Here is a 27006-nt window from a genome sequence, read left to right on the forward strand (position 1 = left end):
ACTAAACTCATCTACACAACTACTCACCTCCTCGAAAAATTCAATCAAATTTGAAAGACATGATCTCCCTCTGACAATACCATGCTGACTATCCCTGATTAATTCCTGCCTCTCCAAGTGGAGATTAATCCTGTCCCTCAGAATTTTTTCCAATAGTTTCCCCACCTGATGTTAGACTCACTGGCCTGTAATTACCTGGTTTATCCCTACTACCCTTCTTGAATAATGGTACCACATTCACTGTCCTGCAGTCCTCTGGCACCTCTCCTGTGGCCAGAGAGGATTTGAAAATTAGTGTCAGAGCCCCTGCAACCTCCTCCCTTGCCTCACACAGCAGCCTGGGATACATCTCATCTGCACCTGGGGATTTATCCACTTTTAAGCCAGCTAAAACCTCCTCCCTTTCAATGTTAATTTGTTCAAGTATATCACAGTTCCCCTCCCTGATTTCCACACCTACATTGTCCTTCTCCATAGTGAACACAGTGAAAAGTAATCATTTAAAACCTCACCTACGTCCTCCAGCTCCACGTACAGATTGTCACTTTGGTCCCTAATGGGCCCTACTCTTTCCCTGGTTATCCTCTTGCCCTGAATAAATTTATAAAATGCTTTGGGATTTTCCTTTATCTTGTCCACCTGTGTTTTTTCATGGCCCCTCTTCACTCTCCTAGTTACTTTAAGTTCCCCCCTACACTTTCTATAATCCTCTAGGGCGTCCACTGTTTTCAGCCCTCTCTATCTTCCATAAGACTCCTGTTCTTTTCCTCATCCAATCCTCTACATCCCTCGACATCCTGGGTTCCCTGGACTTGTTGGTCCCACCCTTCACCTTAACGGGAACATGTTGGCCCTGAACTCTCACTATTTCCTTTTTGAATGACTCCCACTGGTCTGATGTAGACTTTCCTACAAGCAGCTGTACCCAGTCCACTTTGGCCAGATCCTGTCTCATCATATTGAAATCGGCCTTCCCCCCAATTCAGGACCTTTATTTCCAGTCCATCTTCGTCCTTTTCCAAAATTACCTTAATTCTTACAGAGTTATGGTCACTATCCCTGAAATGCTCCCCCACTGACATAACTACCACTTGCCCAGCTTCATTCCCTAAGATTAGGTCCACTACCAGCCCCTTCTCTTGTTGGACTTTCTACGTGCTGGCTCAAAAAACTCTCCTGGATGCACTTTAAGAATTCTGCCCCCTCTAAGCCTTTCATACTAAGACTATCCCAGTTAATATTGGGGAAGTTGAAATCCCCTACTATTATTACCCTATTGTTTTTACACTTCTCTGCAACTTGCCTGCATATCTGCTCCTCTATCGAGTCTCTATCTGCTCCTTTAGTAAGATTATCCAGGGATACGGATGTCAGGCAAGCATATTTGGTTAAGATACAGATAGGCTGTGATCTCGCCGAACGGCAGGGCATGTTCAAAGGGCTGAATGGCCTCCTCCTGTTCCTAATTGTCCTATGTTCCTAAAGGCACAGACATTATCGATGGTAACAACATCACTCTAATTGAGATTCTCTGCATTAGGTTCTCTCTGGTATGTGGGAAGGAATGACAAACTGACGCATCCATTTGAAGAGAATCAGTTGGAGTCAGGTGACTAACTTTGAAAGGTTTTTTGTTTTACTGAGAGGAGCTGTTAAATCCTTTATAAAGCTGCCTGGGGGGAGGGGGGAACTGGAGTCAAATTCTGTTTTAGCTTCTACAAACTAAAATGTAAAATCTACGACACACCAATTTAGCTGCAAACCTTTCCTTTTTGTACAGTAAACTGTTTGCTTTAAAAATTCTCCATCTGCTGTTCTCCACGGGGCTGATGGGGGAGCGAATCTTCATCCCCAACTAGTTTGGCAGAAGTTGTTCGTCTCGGTGACTGATGACTGGAGACGGGTAAACCAGGAGCAGCCAGAAAATCAGCAGCAAAACGGAGCAGCAATGCCAGCAAAGAAAGGGCCGCCGCAGCCGGGGGATATCCCTGATCGAGTGGCATTGAAAAAGGAGATTGGTCTGACCAGCGCCTGTGCTATTATTGTGGGTAAGTTACTGGAGATCCGAGAGAGAGAGAGAAAGAGAGAGAGAGCGAGAGAGAGTGTGGGGAACTCTCCCCTTGGGCTGTTAAACAAACTATTGCTTTCCCAAGTGCTGAATGAATAGTTTTCGTTCGGAACATTTCTACAAGATTCACCGCTTTAAACCTGAATACGTTTTTAATCTTTTCTGAGAAGGGTCAGGATGAGGTAGATGTGGATAACCTTAACCGTAAGTCACACTGTGAGGAAAAATTGACTTGAATCAATAGGGAGGGAGCTGGGATCCAGTGGATTTTAACCCACCACCCCCCCAGCCCCCAGCTAAACGGAGGCGATGGTAAGCGGTGAGCAAGCTGATAGTACGGTGGGGGGGCGGTGAGTAATGTTGACTTCACACTGCCTGCTTTTGTTCACCAGCAGCATCCAACACTGGGCGAGTGTTATATCCATCTGATCCCCAAGGGTTTCCCACCTGAAAATCTGGGGTAAAGCTACTCCCCTGTGTGATTCTCAAGGTGACATAAGCCTCACAGACTAGCTCAGAACACACGCTCAGATTCATTCATATGTGTGAGCACTTGCCCACTTCGCTGCTCTCCCATTTGCTCAGATTGTTCACTGGAACAGAAAGGAGGCTTGAAACAAATCACTCATTCACCCGAAACAGGGCAACTTTCCAAACACAGCACTTAGAGCAGAGTAACATTCCCAAGAGCCAGCATCCCAGATCCAGCCCCGGAATATTCCCAAGCTGTCATGAAAGATCCCTTCTGCAGGAACTGTGAGCAGGAGAAGGAAATCAATTACCCAGATGGAGAGCCGCAAATCCCATTGTCATGGCAACTACACAGGGAGAGTTTTTAAACTCAGCTCCTGTTTGACTGACCATCAGGGGGGCAGTTGCAGGATATTCCCAGACTCACAATTCACATCAATCCAGCTCAGGATCGGCAATCAAACCAACCCCACAACAATGACTGGAAGAGTTAGCGTGCTCACTGCACCCAGAAACATCATCAAACACTCCCAGGACAGGTACAGCACGGGGTTAGATACAGAGTAAAGCTCCCTCTACACTGTCCCCATCAAACACTCCCAGGACAGGTACAGCACGGGGTTAGATACAGAGTAAAACTCCCTCTACACTGTCCCCATCAAACACTCCCAGGGCAGGTACAGCACGGGGTTAGATACAGAGTAAATCTCCCTCTACACTGTCCCCATCAAACACTCCCAGGACAGGTACAGCACGGGGTTAGATACAGAGTAAAGTTCCCTCTACACTGTCCCCATCAAACACTCCCAGGACAGGTACAGCACAGGGTTAGATACAGAGTAAAGCGCCCTCTACACCGTCCCCATCAAACACTCCCAGGACAGGTACAGCACGGGATTAGATACAGAGTAAAGTTCCCTCTACGCTGAGCCCATCAAACATTCCCAGGACAGGTACAGCACGGGGTTAGATACAGAATAAATCTCCCTCTACACTGTCCCCATCAAACACTCCCAGGACAGGTACAGCACAGGGTTAGATACAGAGTAAAGCTCCCTCTACACTGTCCCCATCAAACACTCCCAGGGCAGGTACAGCACGGGGTTAGATACAGAGAAATGTTCCCTCTACACTGTCCCCATCAAACACTCCCAGGACAGGTATAGCACAGGGTTAGATACAGAGTAAAGCCCCCTCTATGCTGTTCCCGTCAAACAAGCCTTGGACAGGTACAACACAGGGTTACATACAGCGTATAGCTCCCTTTTCACTGTTCCCATCAAACATCCACAGGGCAGGTACAGCACGGGGTTAGATACAGAGTAAATCTTCCCCTGCACTGTCCCCATCAAACACTCCCAGGACAGGTACAGCACGGGGTTAGATACAGAGTAAAGCTGCCTCTACACTGTCCCCTTCAAACACTCCCAGGACAGGTGCAACATGTTGTTATAGCTTTTCGGTTCTGTGCAGGTGATAAGTTAAGAAGATTACTGTTCACAGTAGCAGACACTGCGTGGGCCACTATCATGTTTTTTTTATTCATTCATGGGATGTGGGTGTCACTGGCTAGGCCAGCATTTATTGCCCTTCCCTAATTGCCCTTGTTCAGAGGGCAGTTAAGGCTCAACCACATTGCTGTGGGTCTGGAGTCACATGTAAGTAAGGATGGCAGATTTCCTTCCCTAAAGGACATTGATGAACCAGATGGGTTTTTACAACAATGGTTTCATGGTGGGCATCAGATTTTTATTGAATTCAAATTTCACCATCTGTCCTGGTGGGATTCGAATCCAGGTCTGCAGGACATTATGCTGGGTCTCTGGATTACTAGTCAGTGACAATACCACTACAACACCGCCTCCCCCTGTATCACGTAGGAACTGGGCAAAATCTGCAGCCTCTCTGGACAATGTTTACAACAGACTAAGCCAATCAGAATTACTCCAGAGACAAAGGGACAGTCATTACATTGTTGTCTTAGCCGTAGCTCTGTGGGTAACTCTGACCCTTTTGAGACAGCAGATACCCTCAGTTGAGATGCTAAACCAAAGCTCCATCTGCCCTATCAGTGCCACAGTATTGGAGGGTCAGTGCTGTGGGAGTGCTGCACTGTCAGAGAGTCAGTACTGAGGGAGTGCTGCACTGTCAGAGGGTCAGTACTGAGGGAGTGCCGCACTGTCAGAGGGTCAGTACTGAGGGAGTGCTGCACGGTCAGAGGGACAGTACTGAGGGAGTGCTGCACTGTCAGAGGGTCAGTACTGAGGGAGTGCTGCACTGTCAGAGGGTCAGTACTGAGGTATTGCTGCACTGTCAGAGGGTCAGTACGGAGGGAGTGCTGCACTGTCAGAGAGTCAGTACTGAGGGAGTGCTGCACTGTCAGAGAGTCAGTACTGAGGGAGTGCTGCACTGTCAGAGAGTCAGTACTGAGGGAGTGCTGCACTGTCAAAGGGTCAGTGCTGTGGGAGTGCTGCACTGTCAGAGGGTCAGTACTGAGGGAGTGCTGCACTGTCAAAGGGTCAGTGCTGTGGGAGTGCTGCACTGTCAGAGAGTCAGTACTGAGGGAGTGCTGCACTGTCAGAGAGTCAGTACTGTGGGAGTGCTGCACTGTCAGAGAGTCAGTACTGAGGGAGTGCTGCACTGTCAAAGGGTCAGTGCTGTGGGAGTGCTGCACTGTCAGAGAGTCAGTACTGAGGGAGTGCTGCACTGTCAGAGGGTCAGTGCTGTGGGAGTGCTGCACTGTCAGAGGGTCAGTACTGAGGGAGTGCTGCACTGTCAGAGGGTCAGTGCTGTGGGAGTGCTGCACTGTCAGAGAGTCAGTACTGAGGGAGTGCTGCACTGTCAGAGGGTCAGTACTGAGGGAGTGCTGCACTGTCAGAGGGTCAGTACTGAGGGAGTGCTGCACTGTCAGAGGGTCAGTAATGAGGGAGTGCTGCACTGTCAGACGGTCAGTACTGAGGGAGTGCTGCACTGTCAGAGGGTCAGTAATGAGGGAGTGCTGCACTGTCAGTGATGCTGTCTTTCAGATGAGGCATTAAACCAGGGCCTGTTTGCCACCTTGGGTATGCTTAAAGATGCCAATGACTCTCTGTTACATACGAGCATATGAATTTGGAACAGGAATAAGCCACTCATCCCTTTGAGCCTGCTCTGCCATTCAATAAGGTCATGATCTAATTACAACCTCAACCCCACCCATTCCTCCCTACCCATAGAACCATAGAACCATAGAACACGACAGCACAGAAAACAGGCCATTGGCCCTTCTAGTCTGTGCCGAAATATTATTCCGCTTGTCCCATTGACCTGCACCCAGTCCACAACCCTCCATGATAATACCCCTGATAATCTTTCACTCCCTTGTTTATCAAGAACCTATCTAGCTCTGCCATAAAAATATTCAGACTTTGCTTCCACCGCCTTTTGAGGAAGAGAGTTCCAAAGACTCTCAACCCTCAGAGAAAAAAAAATGTCCCCTCATCTCTGTCTTAAATGAGCGACCCCTTATTTGTAAACAGTGACCCTTAGTTCTAGATTCTCCCACAAGGGGAAACATCCTCTTCACATCCACCCTGTCAAGACCCCTCAGCGTCTTTTCACTGAATCACAGAATTGTTACAATGCAGAGGGAGGCCATTCGGCCCATCACGTCTGCACCGGCTCTCTAAATGAGCATTATGACCTAGTGCCATTGCCCTGCCTTTTCCCCGTACACTTTTACATTGTTTCTATTCATATAATCACCTAATGCCCTGTTGAATGCCTCAATTGAACCTGCCTCCACCACAACAGGCAGTGCATTCCAGACCCGAACCACTCGCTGCGTGAAAAAGTTTTTTCTCACATCACATTTGTTTTTTTAAATCTGTGCCCTCTCATTCTTGATCTTTTTATGAATGAGAGCAGCTTCTCCCTATCTACACTGTCCAGCCCCCTCATCATTTTGAACACCTATATCAATCCTCCCCTAGCCTTCTCCTCTCTAAGGAGAACAGTTCCAACTTCTCCAATTTATCTTCATAACTGAAGTGTCTCATCCCTGGAACCATTCTTGTAAACCTCTTCTGCACTCTCTCCAATGTGTTCACATCCTTCCTATAGTGTGATGCCCAGAACTGTACACAATACTCCAGCTGAGGTCTAATTAGTCCCTTGTATAAATTCAGCATAACCTCCCTGCTCTTGTACTCTACGCTTTTAAAAAAATATTTTATTCACTCACAGCATGTGGGTGTTGCTGGCTGGGCCAGCATTTATTGCCCATCCCTAGTTGCCCTTGAGAAGGTGGTGGTGAGCTGCCTTCTTGAACTGCTGCAGTCCATGTGGTGTAGGTACACCCACAGTGCTGTTAGGAAGGGAGTTCCAGGATTTTGACCCCTTAACAGTGAAGGAATGGCGATATATTTCCAAGTCAGGATGGTCAGTGACTGGGAGGGGAACCTCCAGGTGATGGTGTTCCCGTCTATCTGCTACCCTTGTCCTTCTAGATGGTAGCGGTCATGGGTTTGGAAGATGCAGTTGAAAGAGGCTTGGTGAATTCCTGCAGTGCATCTTGTAGATGGTACACACTGCTGCTACTGTGCCTCGGTGGTGGAGGAAGTGAATGTTTGTGGATGGGGTACCAATCAAGCAGGCGGCTTTGTCCTGGACAGTGTCAAGCTTCTTCAGTGTTGTTGGAGCTGCACGCATCCAGGCAAGTGGAGAGTATTCCATCACACACCTGACTTGTGCCTTGTAGATGGTGGGCAGGCTTTGGGGAGTCAGGAGGTGAGTTACTTATTGCAGGATTCCTAGCCTCTATTAAGCCCAGGATAATGCGTGCTTTATTAACTGCCCTCTCCACCTATCCTGCCACCTTCAATGATCTATGTACATATACACCGAGGTCCCTCTGCTCCTGCATCCCCTTTAGAATTGCACCCTTATTTTATATCGTCTGTCCACAATCTTCCTACCAAAATGCATCATCTCACACTTCTCCACATTGAACTTCATCTGCCACCTATCTGCCTACTCCACCAACTGGTCTATGTCCTCTTGAAGTTCTACACTGTCCTCCTCACAGTTTACAATGTTTCCGAGTTTTATATCATCCACAAACTTTGAAAGTGTCCCCTATACACCTAGATTTAGATCATGAATATATATCGGAAAAGCAAGGGTCCCAATGCTGACCCCTGGGGAACTGCACCTTCCTCCAGCCCGAAAAATATCCATTGACTATTACCCTCAGCCAATTTTGTATCCATGTTGCTACTGGGCCTTTAATTGCATAACCAATAGCTTTTCTCACAAGTATGTTGTGTGGCATTGTATTGAATGCCTTTTGAAAGTCCATGTACACCACATCAACAGCATCAGCCTCATCAACCCTCTCTGTTAAAAAACTCTAACAAGTTAGTTAAGCACAATTTCCCCTTTAGAAATCCATGCTGGCTCTTCTTAATCAACCCATATTTTTCCATGTGACTACTAATTTTAGCCCAAATAATTGTTCCTAGAAGATTCTTACACTTCTAAATTCCAGTGGATACAAGTCCAGTCTGTCCAACCTTCCCTCATAAAACAGCCCGCCCATTCCTGCTATTAGTCTGGTAAACCTTGTCTGAACTGCTTCCAATGTATTTACACCCTTCCTTAAATAAGGAGACCAATCAATACTATACACAGTACCCCAGATCTGGTCTCACCAATGCCTCCCCACTTTTGTAATCAATTCCCCCTCCCAATAAACAATAACATTCTATTATTTTTCCTAATTACCTGCTGTACCTGCAGACTAACCTTTCATGATTCATGCACTAGGACACCCAGGTCCCTCTGAATCTGAGAACTCTGCGAACTCTCACCATTTAGCTAATATACTTCTCTTATTCTTCCTGCCACAATTGATATTTTCTCATTTTCCACATTATACTCCATTTGCCAGATCTTTGCCCACTCACTTAACCTCTCTGTATCCTTTTGTAGTCTCCTTATGTCCTCTTCACAACTTATTTTCCTACCTATCTTTGTGTCATCAACAAATTTAGCAACCATACATTCGGTCCCTTCATCCAAGTATTGATATAAATTGTACAAAGTTGAGGCCCCAGCACAGATCCCTGTGACACACCACTCGTCACATCCTGCCAACCAGAAAAGGACCCATTTATGCCAACTCTCTGCCTCCTGTTAGCCAGCCAATCCTCTATCCATGCTAATATGTTACCCCCTACACCATGAGCTTTTATTTTCTGCAATAACCTTTAACGAGGCACTTTGTCAAATGCCTTCTGGAAAATCTAGGTACAGTCCAGCAATGTGGTTGACTCTTAAATGCCCTCTGAACAAGGGCAATTAGGGATGGGCAATAAATGCTGGCCTAGCCAGAGATGCCCACATCCCCATGAATAAATTTTAAAAAAACAGCCATTGGTTCCCCTTCATCCACAACATGTGTTATTTCTTTAAAGAACTCCAGTAAATTGGTTAAATACGATTTCCCTCTCACAAAACCATGTTGCCTCTACCTGATGACCTTGAATTTATCTAAGTGCCCCGCTACAATGTCTTTAATAATAACATCTAACATTTTCCCTATGACAGATGTTAAGCTAACTGGCCTGTAGTTTGCCGATTTCTGTCTCCCTCCCTTGTTGAATAAAGGAGTTACATTTGCTATTTTCAAATCTGATGGCACCTTCCATGAATCTAGAGAATTTTGGAAAATTAAAATGAAGCATCAACTATCTCAGCAGCCACATCTTTAACAACATAAGAACTAGGAGCAGGAGTCGGCCATTCAGCCCCTCGAGCCTGCCCCGCCATTCAATACAATCATGGCTGATCTCAACTCAGCCTCAACTCCAATCTCCCGCTCTCTCCCCATGACCTTTCAACCCGTTACAAATTAAAAATCTGTCTATCTCCTCCTTAAATTTATTCAGCGTCCCGACATCCACTGCACTCTGAGGTAGTGAATTCCACAGATTCATGACCTTTTGAGAAAAGTAATTCCTCCTCATCTCTGATTTAAATCTACCACCCCTTAACCTAAAACTATGGCCTCTCATTCTAGAATGTCCCACAAGGGGAAACATCCGCTCCACGTCTACTTTGTCTGTCCCCTTTAGCATCTTATATACCTCAATGAGATCTCCACTCATCCTTCTAAACTCTAGTGAGTATAGGCCTAAACTGCTCAATCTCTCCTCACAAGACAAGCCCCACATCTCTGGAATCAATCTAGTGAACCTCCTCTGAACCACCTCCAGTGCAAACACATCCTTCCTCAAGTAAGGGGACTAAAACTGTGCACAGTCCTCCAGGTGCAGCCTCACCAATGCCTTGTACAGTTGCAGCAACACTTCCCTATTTTTATACACTATTCCTTTAGCAATAAATGCTAAAATTGCCAGATCCTAGGATGAAGTCTATCAGGACCTGGGGACATGTCAGCCCACAGCTCCAACAATTAGCTCAGTACCATTTCCCTGGTGATTGTAATTGTCTTGACTTCCTCCCTCACTTCCATTTCCTGACTGACAGCTATTTCTGGGATGCTACTTGTATCCTCTTTACTAAAAACCGATGAAAAATACCTGTTCAATTCATCTTCTCCTTATTTTCCAAAATTAATTCCTCAGACTCACTTTTTATAGGACCCGCACTTTGTTAACTCATTGTTAACTATTTCTGGGACAAAGAGGTTGCAAAAGAAGAAGAAAATGAGAATTCTCCCCGGTATCCCGGCCAATATATATTTCTCAGTCAACATCACAAAAACAGACCTCAATACTGCCCCTCTGACAGTGCAGCACTCCCTCAGTACTGCCCCTCCAACAATGCAGCACTCCCTCATGCTGACCCACTGACAGTGCAGCTCTCCCTCACTGACCCTCTGACAGTGCAGCACTCCCTCAGTACTGACCCACTGACAGTGCAGCACTCCCTCAGTACTGACCCTCTGACAGTGCAGCACTCCCTCATGCTGACCCACTGACAGTGCAGCTCTCCCTCAGTACTGACCCTCTGACAGTGCAGCACTCCCTCATGCTGACCCACTGACAGTGCAGCTCTCCCTCACTGACCCTTCAACAGTGCAGCACTCCCTCAATACTGACCCACTGACAGTGCAGCACTCCCTCAGTACTGACCCTCTGACAGTGCAGCACTCCCTCAGTACTGACCCTCTGACAGTGCAGCACTCCCTCAGTACTGACCCTCCAACAATGCAGCACTCCCTCAGTACTGACCCACTAACAGTGCAGCTCTCCCTCACTGACCCTCTGACAGTGCAGCACTCCCTCAATACTGACCCACTGACAGTGCAGCACTCCCTAAGTACTGACACTCTGACAGTGCAGCTCTCCCTCACTGACCCTTCAACAGTGCAGCACTACCTCAGTACTGACTCTCTGAATTGCAGCACTCCCTCAGTACTGACCCACTGACAGTACGGGGCTCCCTCAGTACTGACCCTCTGACAGTGCAGCACTCCCTCAGTACTGCCCCTCCAACAATGCAGCACTCCCTCATGCTGACCCACTAACAGTGCAGCTCTCCCTCACTGACCCTCTGACAGTGCAGCAATCACTCAGTACTGCCCCTCCAACAATGCAGCACTCCCTCAGAACTGACCCACTAACAGTGCAGCTCTCCCTCACTGACCCTTCAACAGTGCAGCACTCCCTCAATACTGACCCACTGACAGTGCAGCACTCCCTCAGTACTGACCCTCTGACAGTGCAGCACTCCCTCAGTACTGACCCACTAACAGTGCAGCTCTCCCTCACTGACCCTCTGACAGTGCAGCAATCCCTCAATACTGACCCACTGACAGTGCAGCACTCCCTCAGTACTAACCCTCTGACAGTGCAGCACTCCCTCAGTACTGACCCACTGACAGTGCAGCACTCCCTCAGCACTGACCCTCTGACAGTGCAGCACTCCCTCAGTACTGACCCTCTGACAGTGCGGCACTCCCTCAATACTGACACTTTGACAGTGCAGCTCTCCCTCACTGACCCTTCAACAGTGCAGCACTCCCTCAGTACTGACTCTCTGAATTGCAGCACTCCCGCAATACCGACCCACTGACAGTACGGGGCTCCCTCAGTACTGACCCTCTGACAGTGCAGCACTCCCTCAGTACTGACCCACTAACAGTGCAGCTCTCCCTCACTGACCCTCTGACAGTGCAGCACTCCCTCAATACTGACCCACTGACAGTGCAGCACTACCTCAGTACTGACTCTCTGAATTGCAGCACTCCCTCAGTACTGACCCACTGACAGTACGGGGCTCCCTCAGTACTGACCCTCTGACAGTGCAGCACTCCCTCAGTACTGACCCTCTGACAGTGCAGCACTCCCTCAGTACTGACCCTCTGACAGTGCAGCAGTCCCTCAGTACTGCCCCTCCAACAATGCAGCACTCCCTCATGCTGACCCACTTACAGTGCAGCTCTCCCTCACTGACCCTCTGACAGTGCAGCAATCACTCAGTACTGCCCCTCCAACAATGCAGCACTCCCTCAGTACTGACCCACTAACAGTGCAGCTCTCCCTCACTGACCCTTCAACAGTGCAGCACTCCCTCACTGACCCTCTGACAGTGCAGCACTCCCTCAATACTGACTCTCTGAATTGCAGCACTCCCGCAATACCGACCCACTGACAGTACGGGGCTCCCTCAGTACTGACCCTCTGACAGTGCAGCACTCCCTCAGAACTGACCCTCTGACAGTGCAGCACTCCCTCAGAACTGACCCTCTGACAGTGCAGCACTCCCTCAATACTGACCCTCTGACAGTGCAGCACTCCCTCAGTACTGACCCTCTGACAGTGCAGCACTCCCTCAGTACTGACCCTCTGACAGTGCAGCACTCCCTTAATACTGACCCTCTGACAGTGCAGCACTCCCTCAGTACTGACCCTCTGACAGCGCAGCACTCCCTCAGTACTGACCCTCTGACAGTGCAGCGCTCTGTCAGCACTTTCCCTCTGACAGTGCAGCAAACACTCAGTACTGACCCTCCAGCAGTGCAGAAATCCCTCAGTACTGACCCTCTGACAGTGCAGCACTCCCTCAGTACTGAACCTCTGACAGTGCAGCACTCGCTCAGTACTGACCATCTGACAGTGCAGCACTCCCTCAGTACTGACCCTCTGACAGTACAGCACTCCCTCAGTACTGACCCTCTGACAGTGCGGCACTCCTTCAGCACTGACCCTCTGACAGTACAGTGCTCCCTCAATACTGACCCTCTGACAGTGCAGCACTCCCTCAGTACTGACCCACTGACAGTGCAGCACTCCCTCAGCACTGACCCTCTGACAGTGCAGCACTCCCTCAGTACTGACCCTCTGACAGTGCGGCACTCCCTCAATACTGACACTTTGACAGTGCAGCTCTCCCTCACTGACCCTTCAACAGTGCAGCACTCCCTCAGTACTGACTCTCTGAATTGCAGCACTCCCGCAATACCGACCCACTGACAGTACGGGGCTCCCTCAGTACTGACCCTCTGACAGTGCAGCACTCCCTCAGTACTGACCCTCTGACAGTGCAGCACTCCCTCAGTACTGACCCTCTGACAGTGCAGCACTCCCTCAGTACTGACCCTCTGACAGTGCAGCACTCCCTCAGTACTGACCCACTAACAGTGCAGCTCTCCCTCACTGACCCTCTGACAGTGCAGCACTCCCTCAATACTGACCCACTGACAGTGCAGCACTCCCTCAGTACTGACACTCTGACAGTGCAGCTCTCCCTCACTGACCCTTCAACAGTGCAGCACTACCTCAGTACTGACTCTCTGAATTGCAGCACTCCCTCAGTACTGACCCACTGACAGTACGGGGCTCCCTCAGTACTGACCCTCTGACAGTGCAGCACTCCCTCAGTACTGACCCTCTGACAGTGCAGCAGTCCCTCAGTACTGCCCCTCCAACAATGCAGCACTCCCTCATGCTGACCCACTTACAGTGCAGCTCTCCCTCACTGACCCTCTGACAGTGCAGCAATCACTCAGTACTGCCCCTCCAACAATGCAGCACTCCCTCAGTACTGACCCACTAACAGTGCAGCTCTCCCTCACTGACCCTTCAACAGTGCAGCACTCCCTCACTGACCCTCTGACAGTGCAGCACTCCCTCAATACTGACTCTCTGAATTGCAGCACTCCCGCAATACCGACCCACTGACAGTACGGGGCTCCCTCAGTACTGACCCTCTGACAGTGCAGCACTCCCTCAGAACTGACCCTCTGACAGTGCAGCACTCCCTCAGAACTGACCCTCTGACAGTGCAGCACTCCCTCAATACTGACCCTCTGACAGTGCAGCACTCCCTCAGTACTGACCCTCTGACAGTGCAGCACTCCCTCAGTACTGACCCTCTGACAGTGCAGCACTCCCTTAATACTGACCCTCTGACAGTGCAGCACTCCCTCAGTACTGACCCTCTGACAGCGCAGCACTCCCTCAGTACTGACCCTCTGACAGTGCAGCACTCCCTCAGTACTGACCCTCTGACAGTGCAGCACTCCCTCAGTACTGAACCTCTGACAGTGCAGCACTCGCTCAGTACTGACCATCTGACAGTGCAGCACTCCCTCAGTACTGACCCTCTGACAGTACAGCACTCCCTCAGTACTGACCCTCTGACAGTGCGGCACTCCTTCAGCACTGACCCTCTGACAGTACAGTGCTCCCTCAATACTGACCCTCTGACAGTGCAGCACTCCCTCAGTACTGACCCTCTGACAGTGCAGCACTCCCTCAGTACTGACCCTCTGACAGTGCAGTACTCCCTCAGTACTGACTCTCTGAATTGCAGCACTCCCTCAGTACTGACCCTCTGACAGTGCAGCACTCCCTCAGTACTGACCCTCTGACAGTACAGTGCTCCCTCAGAACTGACCCTCTGACAGTGCAGCATTCCCTCAGTACTGACCCTCTGACAATACAGTGCTCCCTCAGAACTGACCCTCTGACAGTGCAGCACTCCCTCAATACTGACCCTCTGACAGTGCAGCACTCCCTCAGTACTGACCCTCTGACAGTGCAGCACTCCCTCAGTACTGACCCACTAACAGTGCAGCTCTCCCTCACTGACCCTTCAACAGTGCAGCTCTCCCTCACTGACCCTCTGACAGTGCAGCACTCCCTCAGTACTGACCCTCTGACAGCGCAGCACTCCCTCAGTACTGACCCTCTGACAGTGCAGCACTCCCTCAGTACTGACCCTCTGACAGTGCAGCACTCCCTCAGTACTGAACCTCTGACAGTGCAGCACTCGCTCAGTACTGACCATCTGACAGTGCAGCACTCCCTCAGTACTGACCCTCTGACAGTACAGCACTCCCTCAGTACTGACCCTCTGACAGTGCGGCACTCCTTCAGCACTGACCCTCTGACAGTACAGTGCTCCCTCAATACTGACCCTCTGACAGTGCAGCACTCCCTCAGTACTGACCCTCTGACAGTGCAGCACTCCCTCAATACTGACCCTCTGACAGTGCAGCACTCCCTCAGTACTGACCCTCTGACAGTGCAGCACTCCCTCAGTACTGACCCTCTGACAGTGCAGCACTCCCTCAGTACTGACCCTCTGACAGCGCAGCACTTCCTCAGTACTGACCCTCTGACAGTGCAGCACTCCCTCAGCACTGACCCTCTGACAGTACAGTGCTCCCTCAATACTGACCCTCTGACAGTGCAGCACTCCCTCAGTACTGACCCTCTGACAGTGCAGCACTCCCTCAATACTGACCCTCTGACAGTGCAGCACTCCCTCAGTACTGACCCTCTGACAGTGCAGCACTCCCTCAGTACTGACCCTCTGACAGTGCAGCACTCCCTCAGTACTGACCCTCTGACAGTGCAGCACTCCCTCAGTACTGACCCTCTGACAGTGCGGCACTCCCTCAATACTGACACTCTCACAGTGCAGCACTCCCTCAATACTGACCCACTGACAGTACGGGGCTCCCTCAGTACTGACCCTCTGACGGTGCAGCACTCCCTCAGTACTGACCTTCTGACAGTGCAGCAGTCCCTCAGTACTGACTCTCTGAATTGCAGCACTCCCTCAGTACTGACCCTCTGACAGTGCAGCACTCCCTCAGTACTGAACCTCTGACAGTGCAGCACTCCCTCAGTACTGACCCTCTGACAGTGCAGCACTCCCTCAGTACTGACCCTCTGACAGTGCAGCACTCCCTCAGTACTGACCCTCTGACAGTGCAGCACTCCCTCAGTACTGACCCTCTGACAGTGCAGCACTCCCTCAGTACTGACCCTCTGACAGTGCAGCACTCCCTCAGTACTGACCCTCTGACAGTGCAGCACTCCCTCAGTACTGACCCTCTGACAGTACAGCACTCCCTCAGTACTGACCCTCTGACAATACAGTGCCCTCTCAATACTGACCCTCTGACAGTACAGTGCTCCCTCAGTACTGACCCTCTGACAGTACAGCACTCTCTTAGTACTGACCCTCTGACAGTACAGTGCTCCCTCAATACTGACCCTCTGACAGTACAGTGCTCCCTCAGTACTGACCCTCTGACAGTACAGCACTCCCTCAGTACTGACCCTCTGACAGTACAGCACTCTCTTAGTACTGACCCTCTGACAGTACAGTGCTCCCTCAATACTGACACTCTGACAGTACAGTGCTCCCTGAGTTCTTCACTGGCTGTGTCATTCTAGGTGTTAAGCTCAAGTCTCTTGAGTGGGGCTTAAACCCATTATCTGCTGATTCAGGCGAGAGTGACATCCACTGGACCGAAGCCAAATACCTAATAATTGTAACCACACAATCCCTCAGGAACAGGGCTCGTGTACAAACCACAGTGTGACCCCTGAAAAATGAACAGGAGTGAAAGGATTAAAATATGGAGATGATTTGTATCCAACTGAATTCAGAAGGTTAAAGAGTGAACTAATTGTGGTTATTAAGGTGATTTGATAGGCTAGACTGAGAGAAACATTTGCTGGAATTTAAAAAATAGCAAAGGATTTAAGACTTTGATGGGGGTGTTGTTTTGACCCCGATTAGCAGCAGTGAAGTGGCAGAATGTATAAATGCAGCAATTGGACAAGCATGTCGTAAAGGTAGCATGACTTTAATGAGGGGTTCTGACTTTCATATAAGGTGGATATGGAGACTGGCATATGTCAGAAAGCAAATGTATTTCTCAAGTGTTTTCAGGATAGTTTCTGAATTATGGACTCTGTGCTCTACGGGCTGTTCCCAGGGACACACACCGAGACAAACATCAACTGCAGCTGGAGGATCATCAACTCGGTAAAAGACGCTCTTTGGTCTGCCCGTAACTTGTTGGTTTTCCAGCGCAAAGAGTTGTCCCCGACTGAGTGTTGCAGACTGGCACATTCCAAGGTCCAGGACTACATGCTGAGGGGCGCACTAAAGCTTGGGGCAGCCGCCGCAAAGGCTCAATGGGGCAAGGTCACTGTCTAAGACCTTTCTGCCATAGTGTACCGAGGGACTGGGAACTGTATAGACCCCTCGGGATGTACAGATCAAAATGAATGTCTGCCAATGATTGTAATATTCATTGTTTGTACTGATACACCTTGTGATTCATGTTGTAAAAGTTGAACCTGATTGTATTTTTGTGATGGTGATTTTGAAATGGTTTGAAATGTTGTTGAAGACTTATGAATAAAGTATATTTTTGCAACAGCAAAAAAGTTCTAGAAGCACCAAGACAGGAAGCCATATTAGGTGTTGTAATGAGCAACAAGCCAGATTTAATTAACAGCCTCCAATGGTGCATGAACATTTATCATTTGTAATGAATGGGTGGGCAGGAGCAATGTGGGTCCCTAGAAAACTGATAACTCTGATATAAATGACTGCTTAAATAGAATGGTTATAAATAGAATGCACCATGTACAAAGTGTAAAAGTTAGAAATTTTGGTATAATTAGAAACCTCTGTTAGAAGTGGGTGAGTAGATCTCAAACTGAAATTTAGTTAAACTTACTCAAGTTAACATAGAACTTTAAAAGCTTTAAAGAAACTGCAAGTTAGTTAAGAGAAACAGCCTGTCAGTTGCAATTAAGACAATCAGCTGGAAGTGAACAGCTGAATTAGTTTTGGTTACTGAGAGCAAGGAGCTGGGTTAATACGTGTTGCTTGTGTGTGTCGTGAAGGTTTAAGGACAGTAAAGAGTATTTGCTGAGGCACATGGGCTGCGTGAAATCTCAGTGACCTGAGATTTACTGAGGTCCAGACTGAAAGTAGAACCTGAGTCCACTGGTGATGCCCGGCTGCTTGGCTGTACCAATTACAGATGATGGGTGGAACACGCACCCAGATGGTCCAATGGAAGGAGGCCTAGCAATGTCCTGGAAAGGTAGGCACTCTGCGGCAGGCATGACAACATGAGGCTCCTCCAGAAGATACATGAAATTATTAAAATTACTTATAGCCACGCAGTCAGGACATCATACTGGAGGGGGAAACCCGCTCATGGGATTGCCTGGCTGACAGGAGCAGCTCCAGGGAGGGAGGGATATAAAGGAGGCCTCGCGAGCACCTCCTGGGGGGTGGGGGGATGGGGGGGTGGGGAGACAACCTGTAAGGACCTGCTGGGCTTCACCTGCAGAGTGGGACCTGTCCGCCAGAATCTCCACTCTGGCCCCAACTTAACGGGCACTCACCGGCTACCTGCTACTGCCAGGTAGTCACTTCTGCTGCTTATACACCTCCAGCCCACCAACCCACTCCCAAATCTTCAGATTTCCCTTCTGGTCCCAGCACAAGACCCACATCCAGGGGTCTCATGACCCAGAGCGTGGCTGTAAACAGAATGATTGGTCATGTACTGAGTAAGGAAAACCCAGGTGAGGTAGTGAACGAGCATCCACAGAAACTGCTCCTGTGTACCTGTGACTGATGACAGTAAGGATGAAGACTGGCAGAGAGATAGCCAGAATGGCACCTTGGAACAGGAGGCTGACCAAAGAGGGAGGAGGAAGAGGAGAAGGTTCCTGAGGACCAGTGGATGGGGTGCAGGGGGTGGGGGGGGGGGTCGGATTGAAGTGTAACGTTGTAGTCCGGGACTTAATGATTAGGGGATGGATAGCATCCTTTGTAAGTAGGATTGAGAGTCCCACATGGTTTGTTGCCTACCTGGTGCCAGGTGACAGCTCGAACTGGCTTGAAAAGATATTGGGAGATTGTGATTCCTGTTGACACAAACAACATTGGGAAGAGTGGGCAAAAGGGGTTATTTATAGTGCGCCGAGGACAAAGAGCTAAATTCAAGAATAGGATCTGATGGGTTATAATCCATGGATTATTACCTGAGCCAAATGCAAATTGGAATAGGAATTAGCAGGTTAGAGAGGTGAATGTATGACTGAAGGAGTGGTATAGAAATTGGAGATCCATTTCATGGCACATTGACAATACTGGGACAGGAGGGAATGGTACCTTTGGGATAGGCTCCACCTGAACTGGACTGGACCAGGATTCCAGCGGAAAGGATAAATAGGGTGGTCACAAAGACTTTAAACTAGTAAGTGCGGGATGAGGGGAGGGCCTAGATTGAAAGGATAGAATAAATAATAGTTCAAAAACAAACAGAAGACTAGAGTAACTGTCAGAAATTGTGCTTTAAACACTCCAATGAAATGGAAAAATAAAAGGGTTAAATAATTAAACCAGGAGAGAGAAGTAGCATATGACTCAATAAGTCATTTATGACGGAAAAGGAGGTCATTCAGCCCACTGAGTCCATACTGGCCCTCTGTACAGCAATCCAGTCAGTCCACTGTATCCTGGTAAACCTGTGAGTTTATTTCCTTCAAGTGCCCATCCAATTTCCTTTCGAAATTATTCATCATCTCCAATTGCACCGCCCCCATAGGCAGAGAGTTCCAGGTCATTTCCACTCGCTGCATAAAAAGTTCTTCCTCACACCCCCCCTGCATCTCCTGCCCAAAACCTTGTAGCATCATCCAATGGGAACAGTTTTTCTTTGTCTACCTTATCAAAACCTGTCATCATCTTGTCCACCTACTTCAAATCTCCCCTCAATCTCCTTTTCTCCAAGGAGAACAACCCCAGCTTCTCCAACCTAACCTTGTAGTTAAAATCCCTCATCCCCGGAACCATTCTGGTAAATCTCCTCAACCCCCTCTCAACGGCCCTCACATCCTTCCTAAAGTGTGGTGACTGGAACTGGATGAAATACTCTTGTTGTGGCCTAACCAGAGCTTTCTAAAAGTTCAGCATAACTTCCCTGCTTTTGTGCTCAATGTCTCTATTGGTGAAGCCAAGTTCCCATATGCTTTGTAACCCTCTCTCAATATGTCCTGCCACCTTCAAAGATGGAATCACATGAACCCCCAGCTCCTCTGTCCCTCCACATTGTTAGGCCTGGAACCCCCAGCTCCCCCTGTCCCTCCACATTGTTAGGCCTGGAACCCCCAGCTCCCTCTGTCCCTCCACATTGTTAGGCCTGGAACCCTCAGCTCCCTCTGTCCCTCCACATTGTTAGGCCTGGATATTCACTCCTGAACCAGGGATGCAGAGTCAGGAAATTTTCCAGCTTGCCACACCTGCCTTTGGAAAAAGTGTCCCAAAAGGTGAGATCTTCATTCTGGGGGGAATGGGTGCAAGTTGAGTATGGGTCTGCTACCCTGGGATACAGATTGGAGGTAGCTATTATAGACTTCACAATATAAAAGAACTCTTATTCATAAAAGCCCATTTAATACATTTAAATCTCCTCAAGTACTTAATCCCTTATATAAAAAAAACATTTGTATTCATAACGCCAGATCAAAGACAGCTAATCTTTCCATAATTTCTTGGAACTGTCAATCACACTGTGAATTTACAGCCCCCACTGTGATAATGATAGGTTGTTGAAACAATCACACTGTAGGAATGCTATAATGATAGCTCTTAGGGTTGTGTCAACAAACATCTATTGAATCTGTAAGCACAGATATTTTCTCAACTCAGACACAGACAGGCTATTCTTTTTTTTTCAAAATTGGAAGTGCAGGGGATTCAAATAACTTCACAGCTTGACAGGCATTTTCCACCCTTGACGTATGTCTACTCTAAAAACATCGTATATCACACACAGTGGGATAAGGCCCTCGGTCCAGCAAAAATGAGATCTGTTTGAACTCATCAATGAGCTCACATGGTGTTGCTGAGTACAGGTTTGCCCCATGTGTGAGTCAAGTCCTGCCCCCCTTCCCCTACCAACAAAAATACGATCCATCGGAAATGGGGGAGGAGTTGCGGATTCAGGTTCCCCGAGCCATTTTGGATAAGCCATGGAGGATCCACAACTCCATGAAAATCTAGACCTTTAGAACTGGTACATTAAGTCGGTGCTCCTAAGAATTAATGCTTGGGGAACACCAACGTCTATCATCCTCCAGTCTGAAAAATAACCATTTACCATGGGCAAAATGTTTACCTTGGTGGACGGGCACATGTCCAACCAGCTCAGGCATAAAATAACACACGTTGAGAATTAAAAGGCCAGGTAAGGCCATTAACTAGGTTATTAAAAGAGCTGAACTCCCGAGGTGAGGTGAGAGTGACTGCCCTTGACATCAAGGCAGCATTTGAGGGCATCAAGGAGCCCTTGCAAAACTGGAGTGAATGGGAATCAGGTGGAAAACTCTCCGCTGGTTGGAGTCATACCTAGCACAAAGGAAGATGGTTGTGGTTGTTGGAGGTCCGTCAGCTCAGCTCCAGGACATCACTGCAGGAGTTCCTCAGGGTAGTGTCCTCAGCCCAACCATCTTCAGCTGCTTCATCAATGACCTTCCTTCCATCATAAGGTCAGAAGTGGGGATGTTCACTGATGATTGCACAAAGTTCAGCACCATTCGCAACTCCTCAGATACTGAAGCAGTCCACGTCCAAATGCAACAAGACCTGGACAATATCCAGGCTTGGGCTGACAAGTGGCAAGTAACATTCACGCCACACAAGTGTCAGACAATGATCATATCCAACGAAAGAGAATCACCCTTTGACATTCAATGGCATTACCATAACTGAATCCCCCACTATCAACATCCTGGGGGTTACCATTGACTAGAACTGAACTGCACCAGCCATAAAAATACTATGGCTACAAGAGTAGGTCAGAGGCTACCCAAAGTCTGTCCACCATCTACAAGGCACAAGTCAGGAGTGTGATGGAATACTCTCCACTTGCCTGGATGAGTGCAGCTCCCACAACACTCGAGAAGCTTGATACCATCCAGGACAAAGCAGCCCGCTTGATTGCCACCACATCCACAAACATTCACTCCCACCACCACTGATGAACATTGGCAGCAGTGTGTACCACCTACAAGATGCAGGTGTATGGGAACACCACCACCTGTAAGTTCCCCTCCAAGTCACTCACCATCCTGACTTGGAAATATATCACCATTCCTTCACTGTCACTGGGTCAAAATCCTGGAACTCCCTCCCTAACAGCACTGTGGGTGTACCTACACCACATGGACTGCAGCGGTTCAAGAAGGCAGCTCACCACCACCTTCTCAAGGGCAATTAGGGATGGGTAATGAATGCTGGCCCAGCCAGGGAAGCTCACATCCTGTGAAGGGTTAAATAAAATTTGAGTGGCGCGAATGTTACCTTCTGTGTCAGAGGATAACACAGCATTGGGCTGACAACTGGTAACTTAGAGTCGGAGAGTTTTGAGTTAATTAGGAGAACCAGTCTGGAGGTGTAAAAGGCAGATTGTACTTGACTAATCAAATTTAAGTTTTTGATGAAGGGACAGAGAAGATTGATGAAGGAAATGCAGTGGACGGTGTCCATCGAGATTTTAAGTGTTTGACAAGGTACCGCATAAAAGTCAGGTTAACAAAATTAAAGCTCATGGAATAGGAGGGTCAGTGTCAACTTGGATAAAAGCTTAAGGACAGAAAACAGCGAGGCATGGGGCAGGGTTTTGCCCTTGTCGGGCAGGGGCGGGCAGTTGGAAGCTGACCGCTGACCACTGCCCGTGAACGAGGCCGGAAGGAGATTTCATGCTCGGGCCAATGAAGGCCCCTCCAGCCTGAAACTTCAGCAGCAGTGCTCAGTGCTGCCTCTGCAGGCGATGGGAGTGTGGGCAGGGTGAGCACGAACTTCACCCCTGGGCAGGAGTGCGCGCTTGATACTCTCCCTGAGGCACGGAGGAGATGGAGAGTTTAAACAAAAAATAAAGACATGAAAAATGTAATGAAACATGTCCCCTCATGTGAGTCTGTCACATGACTCTGTCACATGAGCAGGGACATGTTATTAATTAAATTTAAAATGTTTTACTTTATTTTTAATTGCTTTAGGACTTTATCCCGCCTGTGGATGTCGGCCGCTTGGCCTTTTTGCCTGCACGCTAACCGTAAGGTTGGACAGGTAGTGAAAAATTTCTTTTAGTAACCTTGTTAATGGCCTGACTGGGCCTTTTAATTGTCAACGGGCACACTGCTGACTCTGGTGGGCACCTGCCGACCGAAATATCATTTATTACGAGGGGGATTGAATACAAAAGCAGGGAGTTTGTGCTTCAGTTATACAGGGCACTAGTGAGACCACATCTGGAGCACTGTGTACAGTATTGGTCACCTTATTTAAGGAACGATGTGAATGCGTTGGAAGCAGCTCAAAGAAGATTTACCAGATGAACAACTGGAATGGACGGGTTGTTTTATGAGGAAAGATTGGGCAGGTTAGGCTTGTATCTGCTGGAGTTTAGAAGAGTGAGAGGCAACTTGATTGAAACATATAAGATCCTGATGGGAATTGACAGGGTGGATATGGAGAGGATGTTTCCTCTTGTGGGAGAATCTGGAACTAGGGGTCACTGTTTACAAATAAGGGGATTTAAAACAGAGATGTGGTGAAATGTTTTCACTCAGAGGGTCGTGAGTCTTTGCTAGAGGCAGTCTTTGAATATTTTTAAGACAGAGGTGGACAGATTCATGGTAAGCAAGGGGGTGATAGGTCATCAAGAATAATTGGGATACAGATTTGAGGTCACTATCAGATCAGCCATGATCTTATTAAATGACAGAGGGCAGAATGGCCTACTCCTGCTTCTTGTTTGTATGTTCATAAAAAAATTTTAAAAGATTGCTTCAATGTTTGAGGAGTCGCGAATGGTGCTGAACATTGTGCAATCTTCAGTGAACATCCCCACTTCTGACCTTATGATGGAAGGAAGGTCATTGATGAAGCAGCTGAAGATGGTTGAGTCGAGGACACTAACCTGAGGAACTCCTGCAGTGATGTCCTGGAGCTGAGATGATTGACCTCCAACAACCACAACCATTTTCCTTTGTGCTAGGTATGACTCCAACAGCAGAGAGTTTTCCCCCTGATCCCCATTGACTCCAGTTTTGCTAGGGCTTCTTGATGCCACACTCGGTCAAATGCTGCCTTGATGTCAAGGGCAGTCACTCTCACCTCACCTCTTGAGTTCAGCTCTTTTGTCCATGTTTGGACCAAGGCTGTAATGAGGTCAGGAGCTGAGTGGACCTGGCAAAACCCAAACTGACCATCAGAGAACAGGTTATTGCTAAGCAAGTGCCGCTTGATAGCACTGTCCTGCTTTTTGTGTACAGCACATAACTGGGCAATTTCCCACATAGCCGGGTAGATGCCAGTGTTGTCGCTGTACTGGAACAGCTTGGCTAGGGGTGCAGCAAGCTCTGGGGCACAAATCTTCAGTACTATTGCTGGAATATTGTCAGGGCACATAGACTTTGCACTATCCAGTGCCTTCAGCTGTTTCTTGATATCACATGGAGTGAATCGGATTGGCTGAAGACTGGCATCTGTGATGCTGGGGACCTCCGGAGGAGGCTGAGATGGATCATCCACTCGGCACTTATGGCTGATGATGATTGCAAACGCTTCAACCTTGTCTTTTGCACAGTCTATTGGTGTTATTTATACAGACTTCCAGAAGACATTTGATAAAGTCCCTCATAAAGACTGTTCACTAAAGTAGAAGCTCATGGAATTGAAGGCAAACTATTGACCTTGTTAGGAAAGTGGCTGAGTGGCAGGAGACAGAGCAGGGAGAATGGGCAGGTACCCTCATTGGCAGGATGTGATAAGTGGTGTCCCACCGGGATCTGTGCTGAGGCCTCAACTACTCATTGTATCATTAATCACTCTGGTTATGAAAGGCACATCCAAACTTGCTTTAGATACAAAGGTGGCATTGGGAGTAGTGTAAATAGAAGTGTAAAAAAAAAATTGATAGATTAAGTAAATGAGAAAATTATGGAAATGCATTTTAATGTACGGAAATAAGACCATTAGACGTAGGAGCAGAAGTAGGCCATTCGGCCCATCATGTCTGACATTTATGTCTAGAAGTTAAGAATACAAGGGGGTAAGAGTCATGCTTCAGTTATACAAAGCCCTGGTTAGAGCCCACCAGAGGCAGTCTGGGCACTGCACTTTACGAAGAATATATAGGCCTTGGAGGGAGTGCAACGTACTGATATCCGGGTTCCAAGAGTTAAATTAGGAGGATAGCTTGTGGAAAGGGTTATATCCATAGAATTGAGAAAGTTAAGGGGTGATTGAATCAAATTTTCAAGGTATTAAGGAGAACAGGTAGGGTCCATAAAGGGAAACTTATCCCACTGGCTACGAAGTCTAGGAGGAGGAGGCAGAGTCTAAAATGTACAGCCAGACCTTTCAGCAAGGGAAACACTTCCACATGTAAACGGTGGCAGAAGTTTGGAACTCTCTTAGGCAAATAACAATTGATGCTAGATTAACCATTAATTTTACATCTGAGATTGCTATTCAAACGTATGAAGGGATATGGGGTAAAGGCGAGTGTATGGAGCTGCTCCAGATCAGCCATGATCTCATTGAATGACAGAACAGGCCCTAGGGGTTGAATGGCCTCCTCCTGTTTTACACCACACAAACATACGAATTAGGAGCAGGAGTAGGCCACTCGGCCCCTCAAGCCTGTTCTACCATTCAATGAGATCATGGCTGATCTGATTGTAGCCTCAACTCCATATTGATGCCTACACCTGATAACCTTTCACCCCCTTGCTTATCAATCTTGATTCACAATTATTTCTGGAATGTTATTTGTATCCTTGACAGTGAAGACAGATCTGTTCAATTCACCTGCTGTTTCCTTATTTTCCATTATTAATTCCCCATTCTCACTCTCTAGAGGACCAACACTCACTTTACTTACTCTTTTCCTTTTTAAATACCTGTAGAAACTCTTAGGTTTCTGTTTTCTTTTTTCCAGCGAGCTTTCTCCACTGTCAGATGGTGTTGGGGATGGTGGTACAGATGGTGTTGGGGATGGTGGTACAGATGGTGTTGGGGATGGTGGTACAGATGGTGTTGGGGATGGTGGTACAGATGGTGTTGGGGATGGTGGTACAGATGGTGTTGGGGATGGTGGTACAGATGGTGTTGGGGATGGTGGTACAGATGGTGTTGGGGATGGTGGTACAGATGGTGTTGGGGATGGTGGTACAGATGGTGTTGGGGATGGTGGTACAGATGGTGTTGGGGATGGTGGCACTGTGGTAATATCACTGGGCTAGTAATCCAGAGGCCTAATGCCTGGGTCATAGGCTTCAATCCCTCTATAGCAGGTGATGGAATTTAAATTTAATCAATAAAAAATCTGGAATATAAAGCTAGTCTCAGTAATGGTGACCATGAAACTTATCAATTGTTGTAAAAACTCATCTGATTCACTAATGTCCTTTAGGGAAGGAAATCTGCCACCCTTACCTGGTCTGGCCTACATGTGACTCCAGACCCACAGCAATGTGGTTGGTGCTTAACTGCCCCTGAAATGGCCGAGCCAGACACTCAGTTAAAGGGCAATTAGGGATGGGCAATAAAAGCTGACCTTGCCACATCCCAGGAAAGAATATTTAAAAACTCTAATTTCTCTCTCTGTATTAATCTGCTAGTCTTTCTGTTGTTATTTATATTCTGTTCAATCTTCTGACCTGCCGCTCATCTTTGCAGAGTTCTACACTTGTTCTTTCAATCTGATACTATCCATAACTCCTTCAGTTAGCCCTGGATGGTGTGTCCCTCCCTTACAGTCTTTCTTTCTCACTGGGATGTGAGAAATCTATCTAGAAGCCTTGGGTAAACCCATTGCACTAATTATTTGAAACTAAATTTATGTTCAGGAATGCTGCTAAGGCCTTATAAGGGTTCAGTGGTAACACTGTGATTCTCACTGAGCAATTCTGTCACACACAAGGAACCACAAGAAAAATGTCTTGTTTGTCACTGTTGAATTATGTTGCTGCCAGGGTCTCTGTGTCATCTGTATGCAGAGCTAGGAGCGAAATGATCTGCACTTTTCTCTGTTTCCATGGGAGAAGCCCCTAGCAACCCAGCTCCAATCCCATTTAACTCTGGATAAGCAGCTTCCCCAGGACTGGTCCAGA

The 27006-nt window shown here is 48.0% G+C and overlaps 1 protein-coding gene across 1 annotated transcript in view; it reads left to right on the forward strand.

Annotated features, from left to right (window-relative positions):
- Positions 1–1948: 1948 nt before the first annotated feature.
- Positions 1949–27006, forward strand: part of slc7a10a (solute carrier family 7 member 10a) — a 164721-nt gene continuing 139663 nt past the window's right edge. Inside the window, exon 1 of the mRNA XM_041191715.1 lies at positions 1949–2048. Coding sequence (XP_041047649.1) covers positions 1949–2048 — 100 coding nt within the window. The remainder of the gene's footprint in view (positions 2049–27006) is intronic.

Source organism: Carcharodon carcharias, chromosome 7 (assembly GCF_017639515.1).
Source record: "Carcharodon carcharias isolate sCarCar2 chromosome 7, sCarCar2.pri, whole genome shotgun sequence".
NCBI lineage: Eukaryota > Metazoa > Chordata > Chondrichthyes > Lamniformes > Lamnidae > Carcharodon > Carcharodon carcharias.